General features: G+C 45.0%; 2 protein-coding genes across 3 annotated transcripts in view; both read right to left on the reverse strand.

Annotated features, from left to right (window-relative positions):
- The window catches only part of phlpp1 (PH domain and leucine rich repeat protein phosphatase 1), a 41,677-nt gene extending 33,437 nt beyond the window's left edge, over window positions 1–8,240 (reverse strand). The window contains exon 1 of the mRNA XM_053882266.1: window positions 6,501–8,240. Within this exon, the coding sequence (XP_053738241.1) occupies window positions 6,501–7,857 (1,357 nt within the window). The 5' untranslated portion in view covers window positions 7,858–8,240. The remainder of the gene's footprint in view (window positions 1–6,500) is intronic.
- A 1,333-nt stretch (window positions 8,241–9,573) lies between these two features.
- Window positions 9,574–27,040, reverse strand: part of LOC128769131 (phosphatase and actin regulator 1-like) — a 43,464-nt gene continuing 25,997 nt past the window's right edge. For both annotated transcript variants that reach the window (XM_053882473.1, XM_053882472.1), the window contains 10 exons: window positions 25,248–25,328; window positions 24,215–24,418; window positions 23,557–23,887; window positions 21,806–22,002; window positions 20,384–20,540; window positions 16,986–17,041; window positions 15,550–15,611; window positions 14,525–14,665; window positions 11,115–11,191; window positions 9,574–11,035 (listed from right to left, as the gene is read on the reverse strand). In XM_053882473.1, coding sequence (XP_053738448.1) covers window positions 11,020–11,035; window positions 11,115–11,191; window positions 14,525–14,665; window positions 15,550–15,611; window positions 16,986–17,041; window positions 20,384–20,540; window positions 21,806–22,002; window positions 23,557–23,887; window positions 24,215–24,418; window positions 25,248–25,328 — 1,322 coding nt within the window. In that variant the 3' untranslated portion in view covers window positions 9,574–11,019. The remainder of the gene's footprint in view (window positions 11,036–11,114; window positions 11,192–14,524; window positions 14,666–15,549; window positions 15,612–16,985; window positions 17,042–20,383; window positions 20,541–21,805; window positions 22,003–23,556; window positions 23,888–24,214; window positions 24,419–25,247; window positions 25,329–27,040) is intronic.

Genomic DNA, 27,040 nt, shown 5'->3' on the forward strand with positions numbered 1-27,040 from the left:
AGGCTCCCGTTAATAAACCCTGTTTAATTGTTGCTGGCGCAAACACGTTACGGGAGTCGTTTGGTTCCACGGCAGAGAAAAGTGTTTGATATTTACGTGAACATGTGTTTATGTATTTTAATATTCAGTGTTGCTTCATAGTGGTGATCCATTTTCCTTAGCTCAATTGTGGCTAGTAAGCTAGAAGTCACCATCATGAGAGGAGTTCAGATCCACCAAAGGCACCTCAACGCAAACAGAGGCTAGCTAGCTCACCTGGATGTCCAGTGGATGCCCTATTTTTTGGTAGGACACCTCGAGAACTCGAGTATTTTTCCTCCACTGAACACTGTTTACATAAACATTAAAGCCTTTATAGTGGCTGCTTTACCACTGCTATGATCTTTGTCAGTCAAATCGTACCTCATGGCTAACGCGAGCTGCCAAATTAGCATTTCAACGTGTTTGGGTGGTGGGCACTGTCTGAGACAATCAGAGCTAAAAGCCTGACTCCTAGATAAACCTGCTTATCATCCTATCTAGCTAGCTACCTAGCTTATCAACCTCTATGACAAGAAACTCTCGGTGGCTGTTCAGTTCCCAAAACGTGTGACCATAAGTGAGGGTATCTCACCCAATACACTGGTCCCAAACTAAAAGGCCAAATCTGTCTTGCCAGATCATTTTATGGGGCTTACAAGAGCTTTGCCTCAAATCTGAAGCTCAATAAAAACAAGACGACAACAAGAGAAACACTTTATACTAGAAATTGAAAGAGAAAGTGGTGAGTCATGTTTTCTGGAATAGACAGTTCAATTTTATAAACTTTTTTTTCGGCCTGCAACTTGGACAGTGTTAGATTTTTGTCCCCACTTGGTGAAACTCAGTGGAGTAGTTGAAGCCGCGTCGGTGCCCCCTACTCTGCAGCAGTGCGAACCCTGCCATCACTCCCCATGATAGTAGAAGTCATGAACCTCCACCTGAAAACCAAGTTCTTGATCTTGAAGAAGCCGTCAGTCAACAACTGAAGATGATAGCTTCACCTTCCTATCTGCATGGACTTCAGCGGCGACCTCAGATACAGTGACCGTATTAAAGTCATGATGCGTTTGCCAGGGTTCTGTGATCTAAAATTAACAATGCAGACTGTTGTTTATAAGATACGAACCTGATAACCCTACAGTGCCATTATCAGTATCACTCAGGAGTCCAACCTTGTATAAAACCACGGCCGCTATCTTAAACATTCCATCAGATACGTCTGGTTTTATTGGCTCACCACAAACAGTCCTTCCTGCCAAGTTCACCTTGCTTAAAAAACAACAAGGGAATTACCTGAAAATTGAGTGCAGACTCCGGTATCGACCCTGACTGGGTTTCACAGAAGAACGGAGACATACAGCCGCATCCAACGGCAAAGGAATTACCTTGAAAGTTTCTGGGCCAGTACACACCGGTGCTCATTAATGTTGCTATTAACAAATGGCTCAAACTTCCCTCTCTATCAGCGGCTCTTTAAAATGCAAACATTTTAATTTCATAAGAGCCTGGGAAGCTTACAAAGAGCAGCTGCTTTATGCCGAGCAGCATGTCGAGATGAGAGTGTTTGCTAAGCTGAGGAGGCTAATGAATCTAAATAATTCAGAGGCTCTTTGGTCTGGTTAAGAACACAGGGGCCGCGGCCTCTCCTAAATCCTGTGTCACTATTTGATAGGGTTCAGTGTGCCATTTCTTTCTCCTGCCAGCCTGCGGACATACATTCTGCTTAACGCATGACATCACTCAATTTCTAGGATGGTGTGCTTTTATATCAGACGAAAATAGCACGACATCCAAACTGGGAGGAGGGAAGTTGGAAGAGGGAAGCAGTTGCCGACCCCCATCCTCATATATGCTTCATAAATTCTTAAATAAACTGAAGAGATTGACTCAACAAAACTCAACTTTTATGCGCCGTCAAGTCACTACTATGGAAAACAAGTTGCAATTCAAATACAACTCTTGTTCTGAACTTTAAAGGTTGAAGTATTTACAAGCCGCAGCGTCTCATTCTTCTGTTAAATACAAGGTGCTAATTGATGTCATCTATTATAATGAATATATTTTCCGATTTCTTGAGCATCACAGACACTCAAAGGCCACAGTTGGATTATTCTTTATTTAAACAACAGCTAAGTATAGTCTTTTATGCTATGCTTTTTTATCCCACATCTCATTCAGTTACTTCGTAACCGAATCCCAACTGCCTTCCACACTGGCCCGCGGGCCAAACCTGGCCAACAAATTGACTGTAGGTGGCCCAGGAGAGCTTGAAACAGTTGGCTATCACTTGTCTTCAATGCCAGTTAAATAGATCAGTTGAAACTTCCCTGGTTAATCTGGAAACTTCTGGAAACCAATGTGAATTGACTTTAAATGCAAGGTGATTCTGAAGGAGGGAGGTTTACGTGTTTGACACTGCACACAGAGATGCTAATGCTAAGTTAGCTCCCGGGATTTTAATGACACACTAGCAGCTCAGCCAGTGCACTAAATATTTAGTTTGGCTCCTTGTGTGTAAGTGTGTTTGGGCAAGGACAGTTTCATTTGAACTCATGACAAGTGTATTAGTCAGTACATTCCCCAACAACCGTCGGCCTCAACACACTTCCACTCATCAGAAGTGGCCCTCTCTCGACGAAAACTAAACACCAATAAATCAAAGGACGGGTAGAAACATCTCATCATCTCGCCTCATATGTCTGCAGAAGACCATGCCGCCACACAGATCACCCTCACACGAGTTACAGTAAATGACCACTTAATGTGTGTAATAAACACAAGTGAGAACTTCATTGGACTGTAAAAGCCACCCAGCCTTAAACACCCAGGAACAATGTTCTCATGTAATTCTCCCCAGAAAGTCAGTCCTGGCACCGGATCAGTCCTCGCAGTGGCCACTAAATCCGAGGCATTACAGGGTCCATTATTTACACCACAGGCTTTTTTTTTTGTTTCCTGGAAGGAAGGAGGCAGGTTCTTACATGCAACGACAGAAGAAAATTGATATTTCAGCAGAATGAATAATACCTGACACACACACAAACGCCCCCTCACACACACACACAACAAAGTTTCATTATTTGCGGAGCTGAGGATCTCCTGACCTGAGAGTGGGGGATCTGTTGCTGAGCGACACCAACCTGTACGATTCTCTCCTCGCTGAAAGGCCTATTAAATTATAGCGATGACTCTTGTTAGAATCTCTTATTAGATCTCCGTCCTTCAGGAAGGCAAGACATTTCACCAGCGTCAGCAACCAAGTGTGCATATATTGACTACACGGGTCTCGGTACTGTAGTTATAGCCCCCTTTTTTTTAAGCCCTCCAAGTCCAATAACGGCGGCCGGGCGCTACAAAAGGCTCCTGTGTGGGCAGCGCTGAAAGGATCACTCGCCCGGCTGCCCGAGAGGACAGCGGCCTTTTGATCTCATCAGCCGTCTGTACATGTGAAGTTGCCAGTTTGTGTGTCGAGAAAGAAAAGTGGGTCCTCTCATCTGGCCCGTGCGAGGTATGTAGGCTGGAATTATGCCCCGCCCACCCTCTCAAAGTCAAACTGGCCTCTGTGCTGCACAAGAATTTGGCAAGGTGCGCTGCTCACCTCGATGCCATTCCATGTTTTGGAACTCAGGAGTGCTGCACTCAGGAGTATCCTGACCGCACCACAAACAAGCCAGTGGGGGTGTTTAAGTTTCGCCTCTCAGCAAGGTCGCAGGTTCAAATCCAGCTCGAGGAAACTCTAGGAGAGTTTTCATGTTCTTCCTGTGCTTGTGTGAGTTCCCCCCAGGCACTCTGGTTTCCTCCCACACAGCAGTTAATTGGTGACGCTGAATGTGTGTGAGACTGGTGGTCTGTCTATATGTGTGGTGACCAATGCAGGCTGTCCCCTGCCTCTCATCCTAGCTGGCCCAGATTTAAAAGTAGCATAAGTGCATTGCCTGAGCATAAAATCTATACAGCAAAATAGTACCAAGCAGTATTAGTATTGTTCTCACTCAAACAGTCATGCGTCACCATTCCAGAATACACTGTTATATATAGACAAGTCAATATCTTAGGGTGAATAAGGTACAGGGTTGCATGCTAATGGCTAAAATTGTAGCAGCAGCTAGGACATTTACTTAAAAATGTGAACAGGGCTCAATAAATAAGATGTAGTTAAGAAAGCTACATAAATAAATAGTACAGTCAGTCTTTAGAAACAAATGTGGAATGGCTGTTAATGTGTAGCAGCACTGGTACTGGTGGCTTTCAGCCATGATTTCTATCTACTTCTGGCAGCTGACTGGCATGTTTGCATCCACCACGCACGTCTTCAGACAGGAGGGGTGGGTCATACGCCAGTGATTGACAGGTCTCAGCCAGCCAGTGTTTTGTCAGGTTTAATGGGAGCTCCACAGTCAAAACATGTGCAAGTAGATTTGAATTTTACTTGTAAAAATTTGGTCCTAAAAGTGTGAGAATTTGTCAACAATCCAGAGCCCTGGAGATGAAGATATGGCTGACGATCAGTGCAGCCACATTGTGCCGTGACAACAACAACAAAGGCGCCAAGTTTGAAAACATTAAGCTAAGCATGGTGGTTTGGTATGTAGCTACCAGTTATTGGAGTTTATTCAGACAAGCTAGTTTACTAGAACTAGAACTCAAATCTCTCAAAAAAAATTGCTGAACAAACGGAACATTTAAGCGGCTCGCACACAAAAAGGTCTTTGGTGCGACGGGACTTGTGGCAGCTGTGGCTGAAAGTCAGCCAGCAAGTCAGCTGAGGCTCCACTATCTGGGAAGGACAAACAGTCAAAGTCAGCTCAACATGTGTCAGAGTGGTAACCCCCCTCCCGCCCTTCTCTGTCACCCCCCTCGCTCCACTTCCTCTTCAGCAGACGTGCTTGACATTCTAGAGGAGCCAGCGTACATTCCTGACATGCTTTCATAGAGCACGGAGAGGAAGTCGGAGCGAGGCCGTATGTCATTCAGGAATCTCTGCGTCTCTCCGGCGCTTGTGCCGAGGAGACCTCTACGGCGTCCTTGCTCATGAGAGGATTTATTCTCCATGTAGTAGCCAGGCTCAGGTGACTGGCGTTAAGCTGTCTCACATGGGACGTGGGAGGCGTTGCCCTCGGAGGCTCATCAACCCACGCAATTGGCTGTCGCCCGCTCAGCTGACTGCACGGCTCACATTCACATCAGCCCACAGAAGCGTAAGATAACATCAAACCGAAACAAGTGTAGCGGTACATGAAGCGCATTCGCCTCTCAAGACGGGTCATGCGGCGGACGATACATGGCTTGTTTGGAGCCACCACTGGCTCAGAGAAGGAAGCGTTTTCCACTTCTCTTCAGCACCATTTTTCCTCCTCAGACACTTTTATGACTGACCAACCATTGCGCCCGGCAGCCTGGGAAAGAAAGGCGCTTCCTGAGCTCTGGAGGAGCACGTTAGGCCAACTTGGCAGGCACTCGGTTAGTGTGACAGTATCCGCGCTGGACGCCAGTCGGAGAGAAAGTGTGCAGCATCTCAATGACCTGAGCTCAGTGAGTCCACAGAAAGGGTTTATGGTCCTCCCAGCCATACTGCTCCCCGCCCCGACTCTCCATCCAACCACAAAGGCATTCTGCCTTTTCATTTGGACATAATGGAGCAAAAGCCGGAAAGGGCCCCATGTCTGAGCTCCATAAGTTTGGGTGATGACTTTGTGGAATTGCCATTTGTCTGCAGGGGGGGGCGGCACAGTGGTGCTGTCAGTGGAAGTTACGTTGGGAACAAAACAAACCCAGTAGAAAGTAGATCTGACAAACCGCTGAGTGGCGAATAGAACTGCTGTCTGACTTGACTTTTTGAAGCTCAAAAACAAAAGTCACTCGATGATGTCGGCTGTGAGGAGTGTTTCCTACTCCATGATCATACTCTATGGAGGGCGCCGTTGAGTCACGGTGTACTGTTCAGCCATGAGGGAGCAGCTGAAACTGAATTCCAAAATCTGTTTTTTTGTTAGCGGTAGATACAGAACTTGCCGACGTAAACAAAGCTGAGAAGAAAATTCTAAGCCAAGTTCCTTACTAACATAATAGCAAGTTTGTTAGAGTCCATTCAGACATGAAAGAAAGCACAGGAGGTACATGACAGGCAACAAAGACCAGAAGTATTTAAAGCATTCAAAGGCATGTCGTCTTCCCTACGGCTTCCATTTCAAGTTCAAGTTTTCACCATCATTTCCCCACATTGAACAGAGGAAGGGACACCCTGGACAGGACTCCAGTTGGTAGAGGGTGCAGGACAAACCACGCAAGACTAAAAAGTCCACACAAAAGCGCCATGAAAACCCAGATTATCCTCCAGGGAGGCTGTAACATGACAGTGGGTTGTCAAACCAAAACGTCTGGTATATTACTAAAGAGGGCCCTAACAGGGCGCTGAATGTGACTCATTTCACAGAACAGTTTTGAATGACTTCTTTGCTGTTGAAATAAAACAAACTCACCTGCATAGAATCGCAGCAGAGAGCCGATTTCTGTGTTCAGACCCTCTTCTTGAACTCTCCATGGGTCCTTAAATCCAAGCTTAAAGAGAAAGTCATTCTGTATCTGCAGGGGCCTCTCATCTGGGCTAAGCCTCCTCACAGCTTCGCCGTGCAGCTGGACATACAGCGTGGGGATGGAATCACCGGGATCACCGCTGGATTCTGGCGGTTTTACAGCCAGCTGACCACAGTCTGGGTCCTGGGGGTCAGGTGTATTAGCGGTGGAACAAGTTCCTGACAATGATCCCGCGCTACTGCTCGGGGCCAGACTGAGGGGCTCCAGTCTGCACTCGGGCTGTCTGTCATTTAAAAGCCCGATGCCGTTGCTGTCGGTCGGCGGACAGTCCAGCTCCAGCTCATCCGAGGAGCTTCCGTACATGTCGTGGCCCTCAGTGGCACTGTCGAACGACGGGCTGAGGATGGACGCGTCGGTGCCCAGGATCATGTCGTCGCTGAGGGAGTCCCGGTGCTCGCTCAGCCGGGCCCCCGAGCTCAGATCATCGAACGCGCTGCTCTCCACGTCCGAGCCGGAATTCAAGCCGTAACTGTTCCTGTGCTCAGAGTCGTCGTCGTCGTCGTCATCGTTCGGGGTGTTGGAATTCAAATCCGACTCTGACTCCGGGGTGAAAAGTTTCCCGTCCTGTTGCGCAGTCTTCATCAGCAACAGCCTCATCTTGTCACTCGATCGAGCCCTCAAGTCTGTGGGTTCCATAGGAGCCAAGCGCTTCAAACTCGAGTCCTCGCTCGCTTTGCACTGCTTGTAATTATATTCGTACTTGACATTGCAGTTGCCATTTTGGTCCATCTTGGAGCCGTCGTTGCTAAAAATGCGCATCACCGAGCCGGACTTGCTGCAGAGTTTCCCCAGGCTGAGCGCCACCTCGCCGGCTGTGGTGTCCAGAGTGCAGAGCACCGGCCTGGGACACGAGAGCGCCAGGCTGTCGTGGACGTGGATGGAGCCGCGGTGGAGATCAGCCCGCGCCCACTCTCGATCGGCGGGCTGCAGCTGCACGTTCTGCCGGTGCTTCAGCAAGGTCTTCCGATCCAAACTGCGTGTGTGGAGAGACGCGGAGGACAGGGCCGAGTTCATCTTGACAGCTGCGGCGGAGAGGTTCTTCTTCAAGCGCCTCCGTCTCAACAGGAGGGAGCTGGAGTTGGACAAGCTTCGGCCAGTCGACGCGCCGGAGAGCCCGTTCCCGGCGGTCCTCGCCTCCGCGCGGGAGCCCGTCACACGTCCGCCGCCGTCGTCCGCCGGAGCTCCCCGGGCAGCGCTCTTCATTAACTTCGTGGCGCCCCCGTCCTCAGCGACACTTTCCATCTCTGCCAATGAAAAGTCCCCGACTTCAAACGAACGACGCTCGGCTACATTTAAAAGCCCGGATTTCGGCGACGGTTGTCAGTCGCTTCTCGCCTTCTGGTCCTCGTCGGGGAATCCTTCGCTCCTCAGAAGAAACATTTTAGCGTTGAAAGAGGCAGGACGCGCGGGGACGAGAGCAGGGCGGAGACGTGGCTGTACGTCCCATTTGGACCGGAACATGGTGCTGGAATATGCAATGAACGTTCACGAACATACGAACTGATATATATTCATGAGGAGGACACAAGATGGCGGCCGCCGACAACAACGCGGTGGCTTCTGGGATGTGAAGTCGGTTAGTCTAGTACATGCAAATAAAACAACACCAAATAAAAAAAAGACTTTATATATTTGTTTAATAACAGCTCCACATTGTCGCTGTATCATATATATTATATGTTATTTTATATTAATTTTAAATTTCGACTTCAGCATTGCTTTATTGCATCACAAAGTTAAGCTTTTCTGTGTTGTTAAAAACAATCCTTTTAAGTAGTTATGACTTTGTTTTTTGTTTTTTTTGGCGGGGAGAGGTGGGGGTCATTTGTATCTCTCTTACTTATTTTTTATTCAATTTTATTTTACTATTGTTTTTTTTACATTTATTATTATTATTATTACTATAGTCTAAAGCACTTCACAAAATGGTGGGATCCTCACTGACCTTGGCAATAAATCTGATGCTGAAACCTGAAGCGCCCCCCCGACTCTTGCCGCTAAAAATGGAAAACGACGCAGATTAATTCATGAGCACACTACGTTTCCCACAATGCACCGCGTAGCTTCCAGTCAGGTGAGGCGGCGAGAGCGAAAGAAGGCGTTACCAGTGATTGTATAATATATATTCAGCGCAATAAGGTTGTCACGTGTGGTGGAGTGCTATTAAACTATTTTAACACTTGGCGATTGTTTTAACCAGTGAGCGGCCAGGTGTTGAATAACAGCAGCCTTTAAATTTCGAGTTATGAAACCGAGGTCGCTACAGAGGAGCGCTCGTTTTTAGAGATAGTAATTGTGGGTGTCAGAAATATTGGCCGTTGTGTCTTGGACGTTGGCTGTGACGAAGCAGATATAACTCAACAACGGAATCACAGGACGCCATTTCACAAGCCGGACGAGCTCGGGCTGATGCGCATGTGTCTGTCGCCATCTAGTGGATGGACTAGTGAAGTCGAATTTGTTCTATTGACCAGAAGCAACATGCGTTTTATCTGTGCACCTTTCAAGTCCCATAATAGTGTAATTTAACTGTCGTTATGCACAACGTAAGTTTCGTGTCAAATATGTTTCCAAAAATATGTCCAATAGTGACTGATTCCGGCATTATTTTTGCATTTTTTCGGTCAAAACAAAAGCTGATACAAAGTATTTTAAGGCAAAAACAGATTCAAAAAAGTGTTTCAGGGTTTCAAAATTGTTGGACGTATATATATATATATATATATATATATATATATATATATATATATATATACACGTGTGTGTGTGTGTATATGTATATATGTATATCAATATGATATATTATACACATCCAACAATTCTGAAACCCTGAAACAAAACAAAACACTACTTACTTTTTAGGATCATACGTGTCAACCTTCACTAATAAAACAAAATGATTTTTAATGGTAAGAACAGTGAGAAATAACCAAGGAATTAAACGAAAAAATAATCATCTGATGCATCAATTTTGTTTTATAAAACAACAATGAAGTAATCACAAATGTTCATTGCAGTCTGCTCAGGTGAAGCTGAAAAATAAAAATACACATGATACATAGACATTCGGAAATTAAATTTAATTTGCATGAAGAATGTTTACATAGCATCCCCCCTTTAAAAAAAAAACCCAAAACAAATAAAAAAACAAACAAAAAGGAGACGTGAAAGGAAGCAGATTATTGCTGAAGTCAGCAAAATGTAATTGTTCATCCTGTACAGCATGTTATAATCTCGTTTAAAACTTGTTGCCGTAACATAATCGGTGTGGAAATTGGCAAAAATTTCAAGTGGACTACTGGAAATTGGGAACAAAAAAAAAGTGACCAGTGCAGAATGAAAACTGCTGATTCGACACTTAGAAAACAAACAGTCCTTATATTAAACACCCGATCCAACACTGGGGGATTCATGTCACCACTCCATTTAAAAAAAGTCATATTTACACAAACGTTGAAGGATCTGCGACTTTAGTGCTAAAGTAAAAACGGTACGTCAATATTTTGGCTTTAGAAAGAGTGACTTTTTTTTGTAACAGTGCAATGAATATTTAGCTCCTCCAGAGTCTCTCTGTGGGAACTGTGAATGCATCGTCGGGTGAGGCAGGTAAATTCAGTGGCTCAGTCGGAGAAGTCGTCCTGAATCAATCCTTCCTGATGTAAAGTATATAAAAGAAAGAAAACCCTGAAGTGCCACGGTACCAACCAGCAGGGAAAATAAAATTAAAAAAAAAACAAAAAACCCACAAACATATTGCTTGTTTAAAAAGCTCAGGATGGTGACTAGTGTGTCATACAAAGCACAGCAAAAGCAAAGAACTCAAAATACAAAAACGCAATGGTTGTCAAGTCCAAAACAACGGCGCCCCGAACCAGACGCCAGTTATCATCAAATTAAAAAATAAAATAATATAAAACAGACGAACTGGACGTCAGCCAGCTGCAGCTTTTTTTTTACATCAAAATTTGTCAAGCATGAGTGTTTCTTGAAGGATATAAACAAAATGTACATCAGGAGATGGAACTCCTGGGTTCACAGTTAAGCGAATAACATTGTCGGTACGTTTACGTGTGACACAGAGAGACCTCCGGGTGGCGCTATAGCCGAGGAGAAGCGGAGGGAGAGGAACTATTGCACATGATTTCTCTGCTGTTTCCAGAGGCTTATATAAGAGAGACGCTCCTGGTGGTGACGTGTGAATCCACTGGTGAACGACGGTAGTAAATACAATGGGGTGAGAGTGGAGAGGGGGCTGTGGGGGGTGGGGGTTCTGGATCTTGGCCGCAGTACCGACGCAGTTTGGGTCTTGGAAAAATAAAAGGCAATTCTGAAGTCATGGCCTTGTTGTAGAAACGGGCACCAAATTACAGTCCTGCACTTGAGGAGGGAGACAGTGCTGGTCTATTATGGTCTGTGGAACCTGCAGAAAACATCAGACGTGAGTGGAGGAACTGGACCGGGACGGGTCAGGCTCAAAGCTCAGCAGTGCGGCTCCTCACCTGGTTAAATGGCGGCTGGACTCGTGCACTTCCATCTCATTGCTCTTGAAGTCGTTCAACTCCTTGCGTATGGCCGCCTGCGGAGCACAGGGAAGCACAGACAGGTTTAAGGCCCGGCTCCTCTCCATGCATCGCCGCGCGTAGCATCACAAGTGGCTTTAATTCCACGCCACACAGGCTCGCGTGCAGCTCGATAGAGGCTTAAATACCTCGGATATTCTGCGGCAGGGAGGTATTTTTAGAGCCGTGATTGGACGCACGTGTGTTTTGGAGGCCGTTGGTGTTGACTGAGCTTCAGCAGCAGCAGAGTGTTGCAGAGACGTCCAGGAACAAGACGCTCCACCCAGAACTCACATCGATAACACGGAGATTCAGCGACGATTATTCCGTTTGTCTTTTGCTTCTTGTAAACAAACTGAAGCTCTGAAGACTTCAGAGCAGTTATGAATAAACAAACCTGCTTTTACTGCCAGTGCAGTGAATAAAATATAAATATATGTTCTAAAGACACATTTATTATCCATGTTATAATAAACTAAAAATAATAAAAATCTAAATAAATTAAAAAATTGATAAATAAATACAATAAAGGTCAAAACAATGAAAACTGAAAGATAAAAAAGTATTCATCGAACAATCATTCAATAAATAGACTTTCTTCCCCAATATATTGAACAATATTAAACAAATATGTGTCATTATATACTATAAAATGTGTCTAAGGGAATGACAAATAAATGCTATAGATATTAGATGAATATTCAGTAAATAAAACAATAATAAAAGAATAGAATGATTGACTGAACAAATATACAATAGTCCACAATTCATTTCATATGGAATTCAAATAAATGTATTGACTAAAATGTTATGTAAAAAACATTTGACATTTACTGTAGATTTTTATTATTAATGAATATTATTATTGTTATTATTATATCAGAACATGATTGCCATGTCATCGATAAAACATAAAATTGGGAAATAATAATAATAAGAATTTACCAATTTAATAATCATATAAGTTACCATTTTGAATATATTTTAAATATAAAAAATAGCTGATGCAAACCTTAAATTACTGAGTAAAAATGAGGATTACCTGGTTATTAATGTTTGCAGCAGCAGAAAGTAAAATCCCAAGTATAAAGATCAAATGTGTACTTGTCGTTCAGCGTTCTACTGCAGCACATCACAGTAATATGACACGAAGCTGCAGCGGTGTTGCATCATGTTTGTACACATTTAGAATCACTCGCTTCTCTGCGGTCTGATCTTATTTTCGCCCATTTTCATCAGAAAACTCTACGGCGGCGGCGTCTCCTCGAGTCGACGTTAAACCCTAAAGAGACGCAGCGACAGTGATGACTAATTCATGGGCCTGAAATCACAGCTGCTTTCTGGGAGACTGACAGGAGATGCGGAGCGTGAGTCAGGGTGACAGGAAGTGAGCCAGACAACACTCTTCCCAACCATCATGTGAGATCAGGTGATGGGAATGGAACATGACTCAGGGTCTCAGAAGCAGCGCTGACACACAGCAAAGCCTTGATGGCGGCCGACACGGCTGCTGGAACACTGTCAGCAGAATCCAGCCCCGGGCTCTGAGGCCTGTCCGCTGACTCCCTTATATAAGAGGCGCTGTTGCGTAACCCCGTGGTTTTCACATGAGCGGGACCTCAGGTGTGTGAGGAGATCAGCCGAGCGCTTCCTGTTTGGCTGAGCGCAGGAACTCATTAAAAGGTGCGGCGACGAGGGGAGGGGGGGAGGAGGGCAGCAGCCGGACTCCTCGCGGGCGTCTGACTCGAGACAGCTGTTCGCTGTAACAAGAAAGGAGGAACAAATTTGGATACAATTGCCGTCCTGTGTTATAGGTTGCATCATGTGGCGCTGCCAGGCTATTTATGATGCTGCCGCCGGCTCCTGCTGCGATGCTCCGTTCTTCTGATCAAAATTCAACACAGCTTTGATCACAGTCCATCAGTGAGAGGGAAAAATAAAGGCACATTAGACTCTGCTGCACCTGAGACGGGTCACAGAGGGCCGTCATGGCCGCCACGTTTCCCAAACTCCTCCGTCATTTTATCACACCTGTTCTATTCTTTATTCTTGTCTTCATGTCCATCCATGAACCTCGCTGTTGTTCCTCCAACCTCCCTCCTTTCCTTCCTCCCTATCCCCCCACCCTTCCATCCATCAACCATTGCTCCCTCACTTACCGCCCCTGTCTTCGCTCCCTTCCATCACTCCAGCCTCCTCCCTCAACTCAACTTCCTTTGTCATGTCACTCCTTCCTTCGCTCCACCAAACCCCAGTCCTTCCTTCCTCCCTTCATCTCTTCCAAGTACCCTCCTCGAGTTGCTCCTTCCTCCCTATGCCCTCCCTACTTTCCTTCCTCCCTTCCCCATCCCACCCTCTCTCCATTCCTTCCTCCCTCATCTCTAACTTCCTTCAATCCATCCATTCTCCCTCCTTTTCTTCTGCCCCAACCCTCCCAACCTTCCTTCCATCAACCCTTCCTCCCTCACATAGCACTCCTGTCCTCACTCCCTTCCATCTTTCCTTCACTCCAGCCTCCTCCCACAACTCACCTTCCTTTGTCACATCATTACTTCCTTTGCTCCTCCAAACAGCAGTCCTTCCTTCCTCCCTTCATCTCCTCTATCTTAACTACCCTCCTCTCTTCCTTCCTTCCTCCTTACTCTACCCCACCCTCTCTCCATTCCTTCCTCCCTCCCCTCTAACTTCCTTCTCTCCTTCCACTCTCCCTCCTTTCCTTCCTCCCATCATCTCTTCAGTCTTACCTACTCTCCTCCCTCCCTCTCTACCCCACCCGTCCTTCAGCCTTAGACTCCACCTTCCTTCTTTCCTTCCACCCTCCCTAGACATCCCACCCTGACTCCTTTCCTTCATTCCTTCCTCCCTACCCTCTCCCTTCCTTGACTCCTTCCACTCCTTCCTCCCTACCATTTATCTTCCTTCCATCTTGCCTTTCTCCCTACCCCTCACACCCACTCTCGCTCCTCCCTTCCTTCCATCATCTCTTCAGTCTTACCTACCCTCCTCCCCTTTCCTTCCATTCTCCCACCCTACCCTCCATCCCTTCCTTTCCTTCCTCCCTACCCTCTCCCTTCCTACCTCTCTCTCCTTTCTCCCACCCTCCCCTCCTCCTTCCTCCCTACCCTCTTCCTTCCTACCTCTCTCTCCTTTCTCCCACCCTCCCCTCCTCCTTCCTCCCTACCCTCTTCCTTCCTTTCTCCCACCCTACCCTCCTTCCCCTATGCCTTCCTTTCCTACCTCTCCCTCCTATCTCCCACCCCACCCCCCTTCCTTCCTTCCCTCCTTACCCTCTACCGTTCTTCATTCCTTCTTTCCACCCTCCCTCCCTTCTTTCGTGACCTTGCTCTCACCTTGTCGGCGGCCGTGAGTCGGGTCCAGGGCTTATCCGCTCTCCGGTCATAGTCCTGCGCGTCCGAGACCTCCACATAGTCGCTGAACCGGATGAGAATCTTGGCCTGTCTCAGCTCCTCCACTGTGGGCCTCTGGCTCAGCTGAGAACAGAATGCAGTATCATCACTCACATGGCCACTGGCTGCTGCTATTTCTGAAGTCTTGCAAAACAAGTTGGGGACAAACACTTATAAATGCAGAAGATGAAGTTAATTTAGCTTCTCCCCCAAAAGCCAGAGAGGAGACAACAGTTATTTTGTTGGGTGCTGTGCTGCCCGAGAGCAAATGGAGACGATAACAGGCCGAAATAATAGAAACAACTTTCTGCGGTGACCTTTTTTTTTTTAATTTGAAGATATCAATCTTTCATAAGCATCACTTGGAGACCAGAACGAACTTATCAGAACAGATCCTATCGGAGCATGAAGGGACGATTTCACTAAAATTAAGCCGCGGTTCCTTCACTTCATTTCTCGACTCCAGAATTTAGACGCTTGTTGTAGCAGGAGATGGCGCATTTCAAGCTCATGACTTCCTCATAAATCTTGGCTCCCGTTTATTGAGCGACCAATAACCATGACAGACAAAACTGTGATGTCATTGTTAACACTTCACAGTAGACTACCATCTTCAACAAGTGCACGGAGAGTGAAATTAGTGTCCAAATTTAAATGTATTTTAAACATAAGTTGAGCAGCAATGAAGGCTGCAACAAAAACAAATGTCCAGCAGCAGCAGCAGCTGTATTATTTTGGAGCTCAGCAGCATTTCCGCGGGAGAGCGCCGAGTGTTATTATTTAATTAAAAGTGACGGGGAAACGCTCCACATCTCCCTGTGTGGCTGAAGGATTTGGCAGGCAACACGTGGAAGGGCCAAGGGCAACGCGGACATCCGTGACCTCGGGGGGCGGTGTCGGAACTAGATCTGGCCGCCCGGTCCAACGCTCCCGCGGCGCACACCAAGGCTACGCGGCGCCTCACTCACCTTGCGCGTTAGCCTCCGTTTGATCTCCCTCTTCTCCTCCATCTCCTCTTGTTCATTGCGAGCTGCGGAGGGAGAGTGTGATTACCGGACCGCTCCGAAACATGAATAATAATAACAACTGAAAGGCAACAAAAACACACTTTGAATAATCCCTTCATTAACAGCCGCTAAAGACAGCCCCAAACGAATTGCATCACCCGCTGTTTACTACTATTTAGGATGAGTACCGAGGGAGTTGTTGTTGATGCGTGAGCTGTAAGCTCTGCGGGTCATGGTTAAGATTGATGCTTTATTTATTGAAATGAAAAAGAAAATGTTTTTTTTGTAGTCCAGATCTGTGCAGCTGATATTGAATTTGACACCAGTTTACACATGAAGTCAATCCACGGTGCTGCTCCTAAACTAGGGTTTTTGGGCTGCAAAACCATGAATCCAAATTGTAAAACAGTCTGGGAAATGTTAAAGCAACTGGAGATCCAGTAGCAAATGGTAATTAAAAAATCATTAAATCCCTGGAAAAATAAAAGTATCATTTTATGGAATTCTTTTTTACATTCTCCAGTTTTCACTTCAATCAATGATAAATAATACTAATAAAAAAGTATGAATGAAATTACAATTTAAGTTAGCTAATATAAATGAGTAAAATCTCAATCGACAAAGAGTGTGCCAAAGAAATAATCGACAAACGGATTTGTGGTTTGTTGTAGCTGTAACCATTAAAGTTGTGTTTCTATTGTTAATATCCATTCAGACTCCTCCCCCCTTCACACACCCATGAAGGTGGCCTTAAATCACAAATGTTCCTGGTTATCTTCTGCCAAAAAAACAGACGGCAAACCGACACACATGAAATTTCTCACTGAATTTTCCAGTCGCTGTTGCGCTCCTGTTGCAACAACAAATCTGGGGGATACACCTCACATTGACACACTTGCTGACATTACAACACAGTGTATCTGGAGGAGCGCCCCCGTTTGTTTAACCCTGGTGACGGCCAACTGTGAGTGACGGGGCCGACATGACAGGTCACTTATAAATTGGACAACTTCGTGTTCGCGCTCTGCTCTCTGCCAATCTCACAGGAGCCGCGGGGGGAGTGGGAACCGCTGGTAAATCGGTCTTTGAAGTGAAAGTCACAGAGTCCCAGTGCTGCCTCTATCTGATAGTGTGTGTATGTGTTTGAGCTGAGAAACTAGTCTGTGTGAACATTATACCTCAGGGAGCCCCGGCTGCCTGCCACAGATGAAAAGACGGACCAAGACAGAATAAAGATGTACGCCACTGGCTTTTTTATAAGTAGGCCACTCGCATTGTCAGGATGCACCTGAGGACGTCCATCAACATGGACTCCAGCTTCACCACCACAATAGGTGTAATGTGGTGGAAGAAGTTTTGTCATTCCATGGCTGGATCATGTGTGAAGTTGTACTCACGTTTGAGGATGTTCCTCTGCTCCAGCTCCTCCGCCGTGGGCCTTTGACTCAAGCGCCTGGGGAGGACAAGAAGATGAAGAAAAAGAAAAGGAAGAAGTTCATTTCTATCCCACATCAAACATACAACAACTCTCCCATTTCAATGTGGTTTCAGGGATCAAAGGAACAGAGAGAAAAATAACTCTTTTAACACCTGTCTCTTTTAAAATTTCACTTGCCAGACAGAAGGTCAGCTTCAGGTGTTTCTCATTGAAGTCCATTTGGATTTCTAGAGGCCTCTCTTTATAGACCTTAAGAGGGTGATGGTGGTCGAATGTGATCCCAGTCTGACCAGTGAAGCCATGCTGCCCTAACAACTATGAATTTCATTACTTCGGCCTGGAATTTCACCACGATGGGTCGAGGTCATGCCGATCCGCTAATAAATTCCTCTTTGAACCCCACCTGGTCCTTCATTAGGTCCTCAGTGAGGAGCCTGAGATGATCAGCTTCCATGTCTCTCAGTTTCGCTCCATAATTTCCTCATTTTATTCTCATTGTAGCTTGCCATACAACCGACTTCCTGTACTCCTTTGATCTCTTGTTGCTCTTCTTTTATTTGATCTTTCAGTGGCAAGATCTCTACTGAGATAACACGCCAAAATTTTTCCATGTCCTCTCGTAGGCATTGAACTTCCTCGCGAAGTAAAGCCATCTTGCATTACATTCCCATTTCTTCTTCTACAACACTGTCATAAACGTCATTATTATCATGCCCTTAATGTTTTCTTTTAAAGGACATACATCCCCGTCAGTTCCTAAGCAAAATATCAATGATTTGCTCTTCTCTGCTCGGCCATTTCTTATCTTCAGAGTTTCAGACATTCTCCTCTACTTCAGTGTGTCAGATCTTTGTTCATATCGATGGTTTCACTCTGGCTATCTGCGACTGTCTGGTCCGCTGCCTTTAAGGCCTGTTAGAAATTCCACTATTAGCACATCAACTTTGCTATCTGAAGAAATCAAAGTGCTATTTTAAATCGTGCACAGCGGCAGTCTAGGGAGCGGGAATCATTCCTGGGTAGAGGGAGGAACACTGTTGGCAGATCCACCTTTCTCCACGTTCAGCCATCCGTGAATGGCAGTCCCTCCCAGCTAATTAAATAAGCGCACGGTGTAATTAGCGATTCTAGATAATCGTGTAATTAAAGGCATATTCCTGAACCCACTGCCACCTTCATTAGCCAAGCAGCGGTGACGGATCGTCACTTTTCAATCTTACGTGCTGAATAACAGAAACAGTGGGGAAAAGTCGCAGTTGTAACCGCTTTAAAAATAAAGTTTAACGGATTGATTCTTTGAAAAAGCTGTGAGAATTACACGCAACTGAAGTGTTGAATGAATTTGAAGAAGGGTGGCGATGCAGGATGTGGCGGGGGGAAGGGGGGCGGATTTAGGGAGGTGAAGAAAAGAGAGCGGGTAAAGGGAAGCGTGCAGATCAGTAGCGCCATGATATGAGTCAGAGATGAAGATGGAGAGGGTGTCATTGGTCCTGAGGAGAAAGGAGTTTGGAGACAAAGTTAGGGGGTTTAAAAGAGTTTAAAAAGTAAATCTAATTCACACTGGCCTTCAAAATTAGATCCAATTATTATATTTGATTGTAAATATTACAAAATCATACAAATTCAAAACCATATCTTACTCATGACCTTGTTGTCTTATAGCAAACTGTAATGTTTTAATAATAATCATGTGAATATGAAAGATTACTTTTATCTTGTGCAAATGTTCCATATAAACCCCCCCCCCCAAAAGTAATAATTTATTATCATTAAATCATCAGAATTATAGTCAGGCAGTGCTTCCCAAACTTTTGTTATTATTATTTGTTGTTGTATTTGTTTTTGTTTTTTTTTAACTTTCTCTCAAAACCATAAGGACTGGAGCTAAAATAAAAACTAGTTTGTAGAATGACTGAATGGTTATTAGACAGAATGTTGTTATAAAACTGCTAATCCACAAACAGGAGGCTGTTCCACGCCAATGTTTCTGTTTTATAAGCAGCAGATGTTTATAAATATAATTGGCATGCATCCTTCGCTGCGGGGCAAACGGTCACATGATCAGCAGAGAGCAGAGACAGAATGTGCATTAACCTTCACTCTACCCTTTTGTACATTCTTGAGCGCTTATGAAAGCAAAGCCACATACTGACCAATGCGTTTCACGTTTACACATAAAAAAAAATTGCCATTCAATATTCAAATTTCCACTCAGGGTGCTTCAACTGCAGAGAACTGGGCCAGGCCACTGTTGTGTGGCAAAGTGGGTCAGTCCATCTTCCATCTCTCCACCATCACTCCATCAAACTTTACTAAGCACAGCAGTGGAAAACGTGCGTCGCACCCTCTTTTAAAAAATGGCCCCGAAACGATTGTAAATAATACAAGACCCACGACCTGGAAAACACTTTGATAGGTACAGCTCAGCATATGTGCCACGTGCTGCAGCAGCGTGATAACGCATTAATGAAAACACACATCATGTATATTTCATTCTGACCTTCTGCGACCATAACTCATTACGATATTCACTGACCAATCAGGAGGCTTCTTGGATTTAGAACACAATTGTGTTTTCCACTGCGACTGAGGGACACCAGAACAACGCTGGCAGACCTTCTGGGAACATGCGGCGTGTTCCAGTCACAGTGGGGAAGGATGACTTGGGTGCCAACGTCTCCTGATATAACTCCTTCCCTGCCCTCCATTTGAAGCCACGTTTCCAGGCCTCCATCCCAGCTGCTTTCTCTCCTCTCAACACATGGTTACATCCCACCATCCAGCGAGCCAAGTCATGTTCAAAAGCATCATAAGTGGAATCAAATGAGGCTTGTGATCCATCGGGAGGGAAACATTAGGTTTGTTTGATCTTCCAAATTACCATTCATGGTGCAAAAACGTACACAAATTCTTGTGTTTATGCAGCACCACGAGAGAGAGAGAGCGAGTCGACTGCAGCTATGAAGGGACTGGAGTGGAGTGAGAAGTGTGTGTGGAGGAGTCGGGTGGAGATGGTTTGGCACATGAACCAGCGTGGTGATTCAGTGAGTGAGGGAGGAAGAGACAGAGGAGAGAGCACAAGACAAGAGAAGGAGGGGTGATGCGTTTTTGAAATTAGGTCAGCTCCATTTTCAGCCCGTCAATGATAAAGAATTAATGCTTATCAAACGCTGAAAAGAATCATCAAAAGGCTGTTCGGTTTCCGTCCGTCAGGATGTTGGGCTTTTTCAGCCAGTGAGGTTCTGCAGGTGTTGTTAAACACCGCAACACCGGGTGAGTTTGCAGAAAATATTTGGGAGCTCAGCTGTGCAGGTGTGCAAATGTATTCCAGGCTAAAAATAGAAAGCCGCTTCTCACCGAGTGAGCTTGGTGCCTATCTGCTGCCTGGACTCCAGCCTCTCCTCATCTGTCTGCATCGGCAGGATGTTTTTCTCCTCCAGCTCTCGCTTGGACGGACGGTTGCTCAGCTTGATGGCCAGGGAGTCCTTCCTCAGCACCTTCTGCGCCAACGAGCCTGCGACCCAAACACAGGGCGAGAGGTCAAACGCCGAGGACCGGAGCAGTGCGTCTGTGTAGCTACTGACTCACGCCGGTACAGTCAATGAATGAAGGCAGAAGTAAAACAATGACGGTAACATGATTAAAAAAACTTTCTTTGGATGCAAGAATCAAAGAATCGAGATCAATACTCAGAATGTCATGTAGCTACAGTATGAGTTATCAGTTCAAAACAGCGACTAATCGGCATATGACGTATACAGGTTGACAAATATGGCAACATGACTAATTCTGTTCTAAATAGAAAAAAATAGAGAAAGTAATGTAAATGGATAATGTTTGAAACTGTTTATTTGAATTTTAATTGCACAAGATACGCAGAAAGCAGTGCCAGAGGTTAGTGTCCTTTGATGTGTCCTTTGATAACTGGTCCCATAATTTCATAGTTTTGGCCTCACCTCTCCTCTGACTTTGGATTGCGATAAGACGTCATGTCGACTCATTAACCTTTCGACAAATAATTCATAAATCAACTATTGTCGACTAGTCATCGCAGCGCTGGTTAAAATCCAACACAAATATCAGAGACTAACCTCAATAATCACTGCAATAATGCAAAATCCGCCAAGGAGAAGTCATTTATTTTCTTATTTTTATTCTTAAACCCACAAAACAAGAAAAATAAGAAACATGCATCACAACTGTTCTGTACAATGAAAAGGTCTAAAACTATTAAGCAGCTTAGGTTTTACTCTACGACAGATTTATAAGCATTTTGACTCAAACCACTTTGCCCCTGGTTTTCAAAAGTGAGTGAGGCTCTCAGCCAGTACCTTGTACCTTTAAGGTCTTTTTTTAGTTCCACTTCTCCTAAAAGTCATGATTTGGCATATTGAGCGACTCATGTGCACATGACCGACCACAACCTTTAAAAACCCTTCTGTGCATCCATGTGAACATGAGGCTGTGCGATGCCAGAACCACAACACACACTGCTTTGCTAAGCAGTTTTGCCAGAAGGAAGTAGTGGAGAGCGTTTCCACTGGTGAGAGATATGTTCAGGGTGAACTTGAGTGAACTTGGTCTTGTATCTGCAATTAAAGGTTAAACTCTGGCAGGCACGATGACCAGCTGTCGCCACATCTGCGGATAACCTGAGGGGGCTGCAGTACAGTCAACAACATCTCGCTCCTCACCCACAACAAAGTTCATCTGACACCAACCAAGTTCTTCAGGTTTCGTGATTCAGACTTATCGGAAGAATCAAACCATGATGCTCACTTGAAAATATTGAGTCGTCATCTTCATCATCGTCGTCATCATCGTCGACGTCGTCCTCGTCCTTGTACATGCTGGGCAGGTCTTCGTAGTCGGACTCGTTCGGCATATTCTCCTTGTCGTCCTCGTAGTCGATGATCACAGACGGAATTTCTCTCCGGTCCAGAGGGCCACAGGAACTACTGCTGTGCAACAAAGAGCTAAAGGAGCCAGCGCAAAAATAAGATTACAAACCGACCGACTGAAACAAAAGAGGTTTTACACACAATATATGAATTGACAGATTACTGTGAAACACAATTCAATGTTTTTGAACAGGGAGACTTAACAGTAATAGAGGTTGTTGTTGTAGTAGTAGTATTGAGGAAATATAATGGGAATTATGATACTCAATAGCAGTAGTAATGGTAGTAATAAAACAGGGTAACACAGTTTCGGGAACATGTATTAGATTCTAATAAACTAATAAATTACTTGTTCAATTACTTTGTAATTACAGTGTTGTTTAGAGCAAACTTCAGTGAGCATTCTCGGGTAAAATCTAAAATCAACACTTTATAATGATTCATTACTGGCAAATGTGCTGCTAATACACATACTGTATGAATAAGTGTAGTATTTAGGGTAATACATTTTCTGTCTAATAATAATGGATTAGTTACAGTAAAAGCCACAGTAGCAGTAGTCATTCTAGCCATAGTAAAAAAAAAAAAAAAGAATGGTAGCAAAATAAGCTACAGTACCAGTTGTAGTAGAGTCAGCAACAGTAGTACTAGTAGTCGTACATTAATAATAGTTAGCGGACAAGTGAATAGTAGTACTGATACTACAGTAGTAGTAGTGGTAGAAATAACAGACAGATGGTGGTTGTAGTCGAAGTAGTATTTACAGTAATAAAACAGTCGTAGTAGAAGTAGGAGTAGTACTATTGGTGGTGCTGCAAGTAAATGCAGCTGCGGGACTTGAATCAAAATAACTTGTACTACTGGCAAGAGCTGTTGAGGCGTTTGTTGTTTCACAGCAAGTACCGGTGTCACATCGACAGCGTTGACGCAGACGGTGACGATACAAACAAAGTCAGTATCAAAGTTCAATGAAACACAAGCAACAGATGAGTGGTAGTATAATAAGTACAAGCGCTGCAGAGGCAGAAACACGTAGCAGAGAGGCAGCAGTAGTGTGACACCAGACCTTTATATAAAGTTGATAAGTGCGAGTGGAGATCTGATTAAACAAATTGGATGACTCTAAACAAAGAGTGGTCTTTGTAGCCATTAGTCTGAATTAAGCCCCAACCAGTGACACGTTTGATTAAAATGAGCCCATCTGACCTCATGATGAGCCACAGTTACGCAACCTTTTAAGCTTTTAGACTAATTGTGAGCTTGGCTTTCTTATGCCAGGCCCGAGCGCCGCGGTCAATAAATCGGCCCGAAAGCAGGGCCCTTACGCAACATCCAATTCTGCTCTTTCTCTCCCAACATGAAGAGACACGCTCTTGTAAAGAGCAGCCGATTGTGGTTTTTGTGGAGCCTGGCGGCTGGAGGGACGCCTACTCTGCGCACCCACACAGTTAATTCAGAATTAGGCCACTCTGCCCTGTGAGGGAGTGAGACGATTCATACCTGAGAACCAGGGCGGATTAAAATAAACACTTTTCACCGTGCAATTCATGAAGCGCTGTGGTGAAACTCATGCCCTCAGATGCCTTTTCATGTGATACAGATCGAAACACTAACTTGGACTCTGCATACCTTTCAAACCTCTGCATGGAGAGCGCCAGGGTCTTGTTCAGCTCCTCGATGATCCGACTGGGCGGGTGCAAGCTCCCGTACTGGAGCTGCAGTGGGTGGCCGTGACTCTGGTGGAGGCCCGACAGACAGGCCAGCTGCGAGGGCAGCAACGTGCCGTGGTGATTTGGCAAGCCCTGGGGGGCGGCACACTTCTGGGTGAGGGGGTTCGGGGAGGGCGAAGCGGTGGACTCCCGTCCTCCCGGAGGCACGCAGATCATGACTTTCTTGGGCGGCAGTGGAGGCGAGTGCTTCCCCCCGGGCAGAGACGAGAACTTCAACTGTTGGCAAGAATCTGGATGAAGAGAAAGTTGTGGGTTTCAGCGGGATCAGACAGGATTCAGTCGGGTCAGACAGATAGAAAGAGCTGGCGCAGAGCAATGAGAAGTAGGTTATGGTAATGCTACTTAACCGGACAGATTGACAATGACACAGAGCTCATCTGACCTCAGCGGACTGTACAGAGTTTAATCCAGTGCATGCGTGATATCTCACTTTCCATGACGGAAGGAGAGCTTCGGATTAATAAGCAGCGTGCTATTGGTTCAGACGCATAAATCATTGAGGCCGGGTCGGTCCACAAGGTCATGGTTCTGGATGAAAATGAACGGTGTGTATGCACCTGTGCTATGGTTTGGGATCCTTGAGAAAGGCTTCGGGGGAAGAGCCGGAGGCTGCTTGTGGTAAAGCGGCGGCTTGGCCGGAGTCTCCTGGTGATCAGAGGCGTACGTGACCGACTTCTTGGTCGGGAGGACCATCGACGACTTCAGCTGAGGCTCCTGGACGCAGATGCCGTTGTCCATGGACGACCTGAACTCAACTGTAGCTGAACAAATAAAAGATAAAGAAGCTGTAAAAATCATTCCCGCAGAAACACGCTTCAAGCAACAGCCTTCAAATTTTGGAGATAATTGGGCCAGGGAAATCAAAGACGGTTGAACGAACGACCCGAGATCCTTTTATCAACAGACAGCAGGCTGATGAAGCTGTCAGCTCACTAGTCTGACAATACGTCAGTCATTTCATTGGATTTTAGGGGAACGGCAGCCGATCTGAGCAGCGGAAACATGACGCTTTTTTAAGCTGCATGTGGCTGAATCTCTGGGGAAACTTTCCACAAACAAGTCTGTCGAAAGGTGGAAATAAATAAGAGCTTATTACATTTTATTTAATTTCATTAAGCTGCTTTGTTTTTTTAGCAGACGTGGGGGAGAAAACTATTGAAGCTCAAGAAGGTATTCATGTGAGAAGCCAGTGGTGATCATTGGAGCGCACTGACGTGGTAACTTCATTATAGAGATTAAACTGTTCAACAGGAGCCTCAGTCAATTCCCGTTAGCTTCTGAAACAATATATTTTTTTATTGTAATTTGCTAGAGTCAAGTCTGTATGATCTCCAGGAAACCTGGCACGAGCTTAAAACCCAAAGCCTGTCTGCTTTTGATGTCCTGCAGCATCAGTCTCCTTAATTCCGCGCACATGAAATCACGATCAAAGAGCACCTCCGCCGCCACAGCATTTCCTGAAACCAGAGATTCTATCTTCTGGTGATCCGCGGTGAAATTGTGGATTAATCAGGAAAAGGCCGACCCTCGTCAGCGCTTCTTGAAGTTTCTCGGAAGCCTCCCATCGTGTGATCCACAAAGTTGACTCACCTTTTTCAAATATCTCCTTCAGAACTCCTCTCTTTATTAGCTCGTCTCGACTCTGTCGCATGGACATCTTCCTCTCCAGAGCTGCAGAGGAAACATCAAACCAGGGACGATTCAAATAAAACTGCAGACATCACTGTTCAAGATCTTGAAAAATGGCCAGTGAAAAGAATGACAATAAAAACCAAAACAATATATTTGATTTCTCCTATCCTACCTCACTTTTCTTTTCCTAAAAAAAGAAAAAAATCTATCACTGGCAAGTGAAGTGAATAATATTCCTCTTTCATTTGGCTGTTAGGGAACACAGCACAGATTTTTTTCTCACAAAAGACTTCAGAATTCTCATTTTTAAAGAAACTGAATATTAAAAACTTTTTTCTGCTTGGATATCTTTAACAAATAGCAGCTTACTGTATAATTCCATTCATCCAACATTTTGATTATACCCCTCCTATTCAGTTTCAGTTACTTGATGCCCTTCTTCTTTTCTGTATTTCCATAAAATTACTGTTGAAATTTGGTTACTCAAGGTGTCGGAGTGGGAGTGTGTGGCGTCGGGGGAGTTGAGGGAGTGGGGCAACTTAAGATATGTTGATAATGACGGTCCAGCGAGCAGCGCTGTATCAGTATCAGTAAAAATACTATAACAATAATTTAAATCGCCTCTAAAAACAATGGGAAAATATGGAACACAAATCTCCCTTTCCTGCATTATTGTACTCCGGTCGCAGGCCAAATGCTGTGACTCAGAACAGAATAGGAGTCCTTCCTGAAAGGTCAAGGAACCTTGGAATCCCTTTCGCCAGAGACAGCTGTGAAGTGGAATGTGCTCTTGAACTGCGACACCAAATTCAACTGTTAAATAAGTTTTCCTTGTGCTTCACCAATGATCATCCTTGGCGAAATCTGTCCCAAAATAACCTTGATTAAAAGTTGAAAGATAAAACTGCTGGTCCGACGCTTCTTCTTGTAATTGATTATGCACGATGTGTCTCGGCCCACAGCGACTTCTTGCTTCTATATTTAGATTTTCTTTAAAGCGCACACTTCACCACGGCTTGGTCAGGCTGCATCTAGAATGAGAAACACTTGAACTCACGACAGTTTTGAATCACAACATGACGGAAGAGCGAGTCACGAAGAGTTTACCGTGTTCGAAATGCCCTCCCACCCCCAACAGGCTTGCTGTTAACAATGGGCTGAAAGATCAACACAATAAAAAGAGACGTGCTGAGAGATTACATCCAGAATTAAACACACTTTCTGATTGCTTCATGACATAAGCCATATTCAGTTACGCAACACCATCCGATCAACAGCACCGACGAGGAACAATTTGATTATGTGTCTCACCAAAGCCGAAAACAAAGAGGCAAGAGTCGGTTTAAATATTCAGTTAGGAGTCGGGTTTCACGTTCATTTCATCAGAAATCATCCGGTGGGAGTCTGATGAGGAGACCATGTTGACATGTGAACTTGAGTCTGACTGAGAAGGTTAAACTGCTGATGCTTAAAAACATTTTCTTTCATTATTTTCTAAAAAAAACACAGTGTTGACTGTTTTAAACAGTGAAGGACACCGACTCTAAGCTCTGTCTTCCGCCATAACTTTCCCACTGGTTACACCGGGCTCTCCATTTGACTCCCACAAGCTTGGGAATCGATTTCTGCTTTGACATGAATTCACAATTAAACAAGGACTTCTGAACACATTCCTACAAGCCCCTGCATCGATTCCAAAATGAGGGCAACTGTTGGTGCCGTGGCAAATCAATCATTTCAAGTGATCCAAT

This window comes from Synchiropus splendidus, chromosome 13, assembly GCF_027744825.2.
Source record: "Synchiropus splendidus isolate RoL2022-P1 chromosome 13, RoL_Sspl_1.0, whole genome shotgun sequence".
Taxonomy (NCBI): domain Eukaryota; kingdom Metazoa; phylum Chordata; class Actinopteri; order Syngnathiformes; family Callionymidae; genus Synchiropus; species Synchiropus splendidus.